Source organism: Glycine soja, chromosome 2 (genome assembly GCF_004193775.1).
Source record: "Glycine soja cultivar W05 chromosome 2, ASM419377v2, whole genome shotgun sequence".
In the NCBI taxonomy this organism is placed as follows: domain Eukaryota; kingdom Viridiplantae; phylum Streptophyta; class Magnoliopsida; order Fabales; family Fabaceae; genus Glycine; species Glycine soja.
The window spans coordinates 2,310,629-2,321,114 of record NC_041003.1 but is presented as its reverse complement, the minus strand read 5'-3'; the positions used below and the strand labels follow the sequence as shown (position 1 = coordinate 2,321,114).

Here is a 10,486-nt window from a genome sequence, read left to right as displayed (position 1 = left end):
TAAAGTACGTGTCAGAATCTCTACCATGTTTGTTTTGGTCGTGATTTCAAACAGTCGTTCTTAAGATGCACGGGTATTTTCATTTTTTGGGTTAACATTGGCATGAACATATTCCCTCATTTTTCCCCCCAATCTGGGATAGCATTTTTTAATGGTTGGGAAAAAAATTAGATATTATTCTTTAATTAGAATTAGAGTTTTATCGTAATAATTTACTAAGATTTGTATTAAACACCAGTATAAAAAAATACCGAAATTTTCATTTTAAATGAAAAATAAAACTAAAAATACTTCAAAATGTATCTACAATTTGCCTTATTTTGTTGAGGTTGAGAGGCTTGAGGCGAAGGAACTCTACACCCTAGGAAGATAGTTTGAGATAATTGAGAGAATTTTTTTTTTTTTGGCTAGTTGCGCATTCAAATGACAAAAAAGAGAAAACATTGAGCATGTTTAATTGAGATATTGAGGATAATTAGAATCTCACTCTAAATTATGTATTCTAATATCCTCTTTTACTATAAATTAGAATATTTTTAACTTGAAGAGTGAAACTCACAATCCTTATTCTCTTAATTAGATATTTTTAACATTCTTACTCTTTTCTTCTTGGAAGATGCATTTCACACACTATCTCTACAACTATAGTAAAAAAAAATATCTCTTTCAATCATCTCAAACTATCTTCATTTGTATACTTTATTTTCTTAATTTATTAATTATTTTAATTAAAAAATAACCTTATATCACAACTTAAATTATTCATTATAAAATTATAAATTTAACTTATATATTTAAAAATATTTAGTTGTGATGAATTATAATTATTATTATACACAAATAAATAATAATAATTTATTATGAATTTAAGTATAATATAATTTTAAATTTTAAAATATTTATTTATTATAATTATAGTTATATAGAAATAAGTATTTATCTTGTATGATATACATTAAAATACTCCTTTCATTTCAATTGGACTTATATTTTAGCATAAAAAAATTCTACATTGATGTTTTCAGTTTTTAATGAAATACTAACATTTTCATTCCAAATTCAGCCCAATGTGTCTATCAATTTTTCAACTACCTTTATTAATCACCTAACAGTTACAAGTAATGCCATTTACAGAGAATAATGATATTAATGACATATTAGTAAAATTGTTGACATATTGTTGTTCTTAATCTGTGTGAAAAAACTTTAAAATACTAGTCATTTTAAAATGGAGGAAATACTAGTTTACAACACGTGTAAATTAGTCTCAAATTATTATTTTTAAAACTAAAACTTTCCTAACAAGTAACCTTTCCAAGTCTACATATAACTGTGGCCCATTGAAAATGGGCTTTTGGATTTGCTCACTATTCCCATCTGGCATCCACAGCTGATATCCTTTCCTGAGAGTTTTTTCTCTGTTCAGTGTTTACAGAGTAAATTGTGTACCTTACAAATTGGTTACAACACAAGACTAATAGGGGAAGTTACTATTGGTTCCTACAAGAATTGTTATTGACTCCTAATCCCTTATCAACTTTTAAAATTTATAGAAAATATCATTTTATCCTCGGTTCAAACCCATCACATCCCTCCTTCTTGAATGTGTGTTTTTTTTTTTGAATGAATCCACTTTGGAATCACATTTTCGTTATATTTTTTTTAAGTAAAAAAGATATACAAGGATTTGTGTTACACAACAAAAACATCGTTTCCGTGTATAGCCAATAACTACTCTCCTAACAATAGCTGATATCCTTTCATAAGAAGAGAAAGACTCGTTAGATTTTCACGCAACCTGTTTATAAAGGATGAGCGATGCATTCTCTCTTTGGTGTACTTCGATGTGGGACTTGTATTGCACGACAACACGGGGCTATTTTACAGCAACGTTTTTTTATAATATTTTCTCTAAAAAATGGTGCAGCACGTACATACTTGTTATCAAATGGAGTAAACAAACTATTTGCTTTCATGTGGAGGAGAGAACTTTAAGTATACTGATTGAGACAAAATAGAAATAAAACTAATCACTTACATTTTATTATTTTGTTTTTTATTAGACTCTTTGTAGTAATAAAAGTATATGATTTTTTTTTTAATTTAAGAAAATAAAAAGAAGATTGTAACAAAATTAAAAAAGATAAGATACTCTAGTTAGTTTTAATATATAAATTTTGAATGCTAATATATGTATAATTTTTAAGACAAAAATCTTCATATTGGTTGAACACATTTTACATGCATAATTTTTTTAATGTTATGCAATGAATGAATGTTAGGCTATTTTTTTAATATTTCTTAATATATCATTATTTTTTTTGAAAATATATTATTTAATTGACACCAATTCAACTTAGACCATTAAACCTTAAATCAGTATTGTGACATGTTCAACTATTGGGCTGGTTTTCTAAACATTACTTCTGTCATTCTATATATCTCTATGCTTAATTTCCCGTGTTTTTTTTATTTTGCCTATTTTAATTCAATGGCTCTGTAGTTGTTATCGTTGCCTGCATTTCAATCTATGATGCATGGATACTGGTATTCTGTTTAACGCGGGCTTTGTTGTTAGACCAACTCGTCGAGAACTTTCTCTTAGCGGTGGTAGATAGTTTATCAATGAACCTTTCAAGCATGTTTTTCTTTTCCTTTCTACGGAACTTGCAGTATCAATGACAGATTTTGGAACAGTATGCTAATGATTTAAGGACATTCTAAGTTTCGAAAAAAACTTCTCTACAAGCACTTTTACAATATCCAAACAAAATACCATAAAATATTAAATATCCAACATTCCTACTTCATAGTGATATTCAATTATCAAAATTCACAAGTGATATCGATTCAGAATGATCAACCATCTATAGAAAAAAAAAAGGTGTATAATTTTATGAATATAAGTTTGATACAGCAGTATATATATATATATATATATATATATATATATATATATATATATATATATATATATATATATATATATATATAGTGCAGCAACCACTTCAGTAACAACTTTTCAAATTTACTGATAAACAGAATAATAACAAACTGATAAAGTGGTAAATGAGAATAAGATAAACCTGAGACAAAGCCAACACTCCTATTATATACCAATGGTCTCATATTCTGAAGTTGTCAACTAATATTGCAAGTTCAGACAAAAAAATAAGACAGTAACATACGGGAATAACATCATGTTCACGCAGAGAACTGTTTAAGATCAGGCTATGTTGTTCACTCATTGCATTTTCAGACATGACAGACAGTTGCAGTTGTTGCATCTCACAGGTTCATCCTTAAATCGTGGTCATCATAGGTTCTCAGCGAAAGGAGTTGTTGTGGTCGCTAGAAGCAGGTCAGAGGAAGCTTGTTGTGATTTGTGAATAAGACAAATTAGAAATTTGTCATGAAGGTGATAGGGAAAACATAAAAGGGAAGAAAAGAATCAATAATGAATGGTGGAAACAGGACATTGACCATAAATTATCACGAGTCTATTACGTGAGAGACTTGCAACTTGAGAAAAATTTCAATAATACATTTATTTGTGTGGGTTCCTTGTTGACTTCCCAAGTCTTCCCAAAATCTCTCCTTTGCTTTTTAATCTTATCTCTCACTTGATGATATCATTGCATTGCCATTTTTGAAGCTCTCCTGCATTCTCTTTTTGTGAGTTAGAACTTGGAAGATGGCGGAGGCAGTTCTTGAAGTTGCACTCGAAAAGTTGAGCTCTCTCATTGAAAAAGAGCTGGGATTATTCCTTGATTTCGATCGAGACATGAAAAAGCTTCGCAGCATGTTCACTACAATCAAGGCTACCCTTCAAGATGCTGTGGAGAAACAATTCTCAGACGAAGCTATAAAGGATTGGCTGCCAAAGCTAAAAGAAGCAGCTTACGAGCTGGATGATATCTTGGACGAGTGTGCCTATGAAGCATTGGGGTTGGAGTACCAAGGAGTCAAGTCTGGTCAATCACACAAGGTACAATGCTCTTGCTTATCCTCTTTTCATCCCAAGCATGTTGTTTTCCGATACAAAATTGCCAAGAGAATGAAAAGGATAACTGAGAGATTAGATGAAATTGCAGAAGAAAGGCAGAAGTTTCATTTGACTAAGACGGCTCTAGAGAGAACTAGAATCATTGAGTGGCGCCAAACTAGCTCAATCATCAGTGAACGACAAGTCTATGGAAGGGAAGAAGATACAAAAAAGATTGTAGACGTTTTGATGGCTAATGCTGATGCTTATCATTCTGAGAGTTTATTAGTTTATCCAATAGTAGGTCTAGGCGGACTTGGAAAAACAACACTTGCCCAACTCATCTTTAATCATAAGATGGTAATCAACAAGTTTGAGATAAGAATGTGGGTATGTGTTTCTGAAGATTTCAGTTTGAATAGAATGACAAAAGCTATAATAGAAGCAGCATCTGGGCAGGCTTGCGAGAATTTGGATCTAGACCTGCTACAAAGGAAACTTCAAGATTTGCTTCGAGGAAAGAGATATTTGCTTGTTTTGGATGATGTGTGGGATGATAAGCCAAATAATTGGCAGAAGTTTGAACGTGTATTGGCTTGTGGGGCAAATGGTGCTTCTATTTTGGTCACTACTCGTCTTCCAAAGGTTGCAACAATCATGGGAACAATGCCTCCTCATGAATTATCAATGTTATCCGAGGATGAAGGTTGGGAATTGTTCAAACACCAAGTCTTTGGACCAAATGAGGAAGAACAAGTAGAGCTTGTTGTCGCAGGGAAGGAGATAGTAAAGAAGTGTGGGGGAGTGCCTCTTGCAATAAAAGCACTAGGAGGAATTTTACGCTTCAAAAGAAAAGAAAATGAGTGGCTTCATGTTAAGGAAAGCAATCTTTGGAATTTACCACACAATGAAAACTCCATAATGCCTGTCTTGAGATTAAGTTACCTGAACTTACCAATAAAACTAAGACAATGTTTTGCTCATCTTGCAATATTTCCCAAACATGAAATAATAATAAAACAATATTTAATTGAATGTTGGATGGCTAATGGATTCATTTCATCTAATGAAATATTAGATGCTGAAGATGTTGGTGATGGAGTGTGGAATGAATTATATTGGAGATCATTTTTTCAGGATATCAAGACAGATGAATTTGGCAAAGTTAGAAGTTTCAAGATGCATGATCTTGTTCATGATCTTGCACAATCTGTTGCAAAAGATGTTTGTTGCATTACAAAAGACAATAGTGCAACTACTTTTCTCGAAAGAATCCATCATCTCTCAGATCATACCAAGGAAGCCATTAATCCAATTCAGTTGCATAAAGTCAAATATTTGAGGACCTATATAAATTGGTATAATACTAGCCAATTCTGTTCTCATATATTAAAATGTCATTCTTTGCGGGTGCTTTGGTTGGGACAAAGGGAAGAATTGTCATCTTCAATTGGTGATTTAAAACATCTAAGGTACTTGAATCTTTGTGGGGGACATTTCGTTACTCTTCCAGAATCGCTATGTAGATTGTGGAATTTGCAGATATTGAAACTAGACCATTGTTATCATCTGCAAAAATTGCCTAATAATTTGATACAATTAAAGGCCCTTCAACAACTATCTTTGAATAACTGCTGGAAACTATCAAGCTTGCCTCCTTGGATAGGAAAGTTGACTTCCCTAAGGAATTTATCCACTTACTATATTGGCAAGGAAAAAGGGTTCCTTTTGGAAGAATTAAGACCACTGAAGCTGAAAGGAGGTCTTCACATTAAGCATATGGGAAAAGTTAAAAGTGTATTGGACGCCAAAGAGGCCAATATGTCAAGCAAGCAATTGAACCGATTGTCTTTGTCATGGGATAGAAATGAAGAGTCTGAATTACAAGAAAACATGGAGGAGATTCTTGAAGCGCTTCAACCTGATACCCAACAACTTCAGAGTTTGACCGTGTTAGGATATAAAGGTGCTTATTTCCCACAGTGGATGTCTTCTAGTCCTTCTCTCAAGAAATTAGTAATTGTAAGGTGTTGCAAGTTAAATGTGTTGGCAAGTTTTCAATGCCAAACTTGTCTTGACCATTTGACAATTCATGACTGTAGAGAGGTGGAAGGTTTGCATGAGGCTTTCCAACATTTGACTGCCTTGAAGGAGTTAGAATTATCTGATCTTCCAAACCTAGAATCCTTGCCCAACTGCTTTGAAAATCTTCCCTTGCTTCGCAAATTGACTATTGTAAACTGTCCCAAGTTGACGTGTCTTCCATCTAGCCTAAACCTTAGCAGTCTAGAACGATTGACGATTGATGCTTGCCCTGAGTTGAAGAAGCTTACATTCCCCATATTAGACCATGACGATGAATAATATAATTCCAGTGCAGGTGTATCATATTCCTTCCATGAGGGACTTTTAATATCTTTTTGCAAAGTGTATATATCCAGCATAGTTACAGGAACAACAGATTCTAGAGTTTTAGAATTTTCAAGAATAAATTTTGTTATTGTCACCAAACTTTACAATTTGAAGTTTTCAAAGAAAGACATACATTTTACGATTTTCTCTTCTGTTTCATTTCCCATTATATATCCGATTGTTTCTTTCCTGTTAGCTCCCGAGTTCTAATATTCAAAAATAGTTTAAACTAGATGATGACTGGGTGGAATTTAATATTAATAACAGATTAAAATAAGTCTAAATAAATTTCTATTCAACTTCTGTATATGCAACTAGTTGAATAGTAAAATGATGTGTATACTCAGAAATAACCATGTGTGTCTAAATAAATTTCTATTCAACTTCTGTATATGCAACAAGTTGAATAGTAAAATGATGTGTATACTCAGAAATAACCATGTGTGTCCTCTTCAGTGTCTCTTTTAAGTCTACAAGTAGACCGGGAAGGATTGATGCCTGGTAGTTGTAGGTCCATATTGCCATACATAAGAAAACTTGTGTTTTCCTTTTCCCTTTGTATACACAGTAACAACTATGCAACAAATACTATACCATAGATTAGTACTATAAGTATCCAAACATTCCAACTTCATAGTGATCAATTGTCACACTTCACAAGTGATATCCCTTCACAATGATCAAGTATCCCAATTCACAATGATCTCAGATTCTGAAGTTCTCGACTAATATTGCATGTCCAGACACAAAATGAAAGAGCAACAGATGGGAATGGCATCATGTTCACATAGAGGGCTGTCTGAGAAGAGGTTACCTGGTTTACTCATTGCAGTTTCAGACTTCACAGGAGGTAGCAGCCTTTGCAGGTCATGGTGGTTACGGCTCATAGGTTCATCCTTAGATCATGATCCTCATAGGTTCACCTCAGCCTGGAGGCTCTTCAAAGGAGTTGTTGTGGTCGCCAGAGGAAGCAAATGCAAGAGAGGAAAGGAAGGGGCATGTTGTGAATGAGGCAAATGGTTATAGTTTTATAACTACTTTTATATAACTAGTAAAAATAGTTTTTTTAGCAGTCCTAATTGGGATAAGGAAAACACAGAATGGAAGAAAAAAAAATCAAGGAAGCCTATGAAAACAGCTCTGTTTTAGGAATTTTTGGGGCATATATCTGCCCTTCACATAGACTAGCTAACTTGGCAGACTCATGCTTTTGACCGAGTTTATGTGAATTTGCCCAAATCTAGCCAAGTTTCCAAGCTAGTTGACTCATTTTTTCACCATGGAATAATTGAACTTGTTTGAGTTTGAGTCAACTTATTGGCTCAACTAGAATTATAGAATTTTAGTATTGTAAAGTTGTTATAGTATATTAATATTTCACTTGTATTGGCACAAAATTCAAAAAAGTAAAAACTATATGATGCCTTTTCAGTTCGAGAAGTATCTGATATGATTTGCAGGTGCAGCGCCTCTTGTCTCACTGGAAAGGCCTTGCTCCCTTTCAATCTTTGAAGCTCTATTACTCTTACATTCACTTAATTTTTCTGTAGTATTAACCCCCTCATGACTTGAAACACATAAAATTCTCATGTCTAGCTCAGCTACTGGATATCCAATACAACTTATCTATCTGACTCTAGTTGAGTAGACATTTTGAAATATCCATGTTCCTTAATTAAGCAGCATTTCACTGCTATTAGTACTGTTCTGTTCTTTTTCTTTGTTTTTTTTTTAATTGTGATTACCAGAATAGTTATTACTTATTACCACTATAAGCCTAAACTGTTATTTAGTTTCTCGTCTTTGTTCTGTTGTTTGTCTTTTGTGTACCCTGACACAAATTTTATCTCATTCTTGGTTAGTTATAATCCCATTGGACCAGATTGAGCCAAGGCATTGGCTAAAGTTCTCAAGTTTCATGGAAACATAAAAATGCTTAAGCTTGGTTGGTGCCAGGTAACTTGTCACCATCTTTTACATGTAAACTGTTTGTAATAACTTTGATTTGTAACATAGAATACTTACAGATAGGGGGAAATGGAGCAGAGTTCATTGCAGATGCCTTAAAATTCAATACCACCAAATCAATTTAGGCAGCTGGTGTATTTTGTGCTATTGCTATTGCTTTTGCCCAATTTTAACTTTTATTTTATTTCCATGGATTTATATACTTCATATACAGAGTGCTATGGCTGATGCAAGAGACCATGTCTTCGAGATGACCGAAAAGGAAATCAACATCTTCCTCTAGAAGACATTAAATTCTGTAATAAATTCTTGTTACAAACCAAAGCATTTTTATTTTTTTTGTGTATATGTTGTTGGCAAGTATTGGTAAAAGCTATTTTTTGAGTTCTAGTGCTTCTTTGGGGGAAAGAATAGAAATTGTTGATCTTGAAACCGTTACAACGGTTGTTATTCTATTGGACTATTGGATGATATAGTTGCCACAAGAGTCAATCTGTTTTCCTATTAGACATAAAATTAATTTAGTTAGTTACTAGAAGTTATTTGAGTAAGTTAATTGGTTACTCAAGTTATAGTTACTAGAAGTTATTTGAGTAAGTTAGTGTTGGTTACTCAAGTTAGTTATTTTCTATTTTGTATAAATACATCAACTTTGTAATACTTTGATCAATGAATGAATTGAATGAATTTGAAAACTATCGTTCATTTCTTTCATTCCTAATATGGTATCAGAAGTTTTTGCTTCCGTGTCTCTTGCTTCCTATTGAAGCTATTTATGGTTCTACCCGGTGGTGTAGATAGTGCTGTTAGCCCTTGCTTTGTGGCGTCGAGCCCTGACTCGATGGGGCGTGTTGCGAGTCCCACATCGGGTGGTTCACATTGATGATTAAGTTCTTATATAACTGGGTAGGCCACCCCCTTATGAATTGTTTTTTAAGGGGACCTTTCGGATGCCTAGTTGGTTCTTTTTTTTCTCTCATGGCCATGGATGTCATTGATGATTAAGTTCTTATATAACTGGGTAGGTCACCCCCTTATGAATCATTTTTTTAAGGGAACCTTTCGGATGCCTGGTTGGTTCTTTTTTTTTCTCTCATGGCCATGGATGTCATTGATGATTAAGTCCTTATATAACTGGTTTCTCATCCTTTCATCGTGTTTTCGGCAAAGGCTTAGTTGCTGATGTGGTGTTGTGGATGAATTGGCGTGGAGCGGTTGCGGTGCTCGTTTATGCCACCGCATTATGATACCTCTTCGAGCGTGTTGGTTACAATTTCTTGTCCTTCCTCACCAAAGTTTTTTTGCCAACAAGCTTTGATGCTTGCTTTGGACTCTTGGAAGCCGTCGAAGATTTCTCGAAGTTTTTATTTTGATCAATGTATTTCCGACATGTTTCGCTTTATTTCCTGTTTTCAATTTTTTTTTTCTTTTTTCTTTTATCTTTCTTCTTTAATGTTGATGTATTATATTCTCCAAGTTAGAAGTGTTTTCAACACATTCCAGCTTGCGGGGGTATTAGACATAAAATTAATTTAGTTAGTTACTAGAATTTATTTGAGCAAGTTAGTTGGTTACTCAAGTTATAGTTACTAGAAGTTATTTGAGTAAGTTAGTGTTGGTTACTCAAGTTAGTTATTTTCTATCTTTGTATAAATATATCATTTTTGTAATACTTTGATCAATGAATGAATTGAATAAATTTGAAAACTATCGTTCATTTCTCTCATTCCTAATAATTAGGGATAAAAGTTATAATTTACAGTAAGCAAATTAATGCAAGTTAACAATAAGAACTAAAGAACACTACTGATTAAAAAAAAGAGAACACTAACATAATGTTAGGATAAAAGTTATAAAAAACTTTGCAAGAAATAAAACCAATAGGAGCAATATTTATAGAGATTTAAAATATTTTTTATTAATAAAACACTAACATAATGTTAGGATAAAAGTTATAAAAAACTTTGCAAGAAATAAAACCAATAGGAGCAATATTTATAGAGATTTAAAATATTTTTTTATTAATTATTTTATTAATGCAAAATATTCACTTAATTGGATCTACTTTCTTATTTACATTTTTTTATTAAAAAACTCGAATACGAGACTTTAAAGGATTAA

General features: G+C 32.7%; 1 protein-coding gene across 1 annotated transcript; it reads left to right on the top strand.

Moving 5' to 3' along the window:
• The first annotated feature begins 3,550 nt into the window (after positions 1 to 3,550).
• LOC114379537 (putative disease resistance protein RGA3) lies at positions 3,551 to 8,836 on the top strand. Its single transcript, XM_028338221.1, has 2 exons — positions 3,551 to 8,353; positions 8,580 to 8,836. The coding sequence occupies exon 1, from the start codon at positions 3,695 to 3,697 to the stop codon at positions 6,347 to 6,349; it is 2,655 nt and encodes an 884-aa protein (XP_028194022.1). The 5' UTR covers positions 3,551 to 3,694; the 3' UTR covers positions 6,350 to 8,353; positions 8,580 to 8,836.
• The last annotated feature ends 1,650 nt before the right edge of the window (positions 8,837 to 10,486 follow it).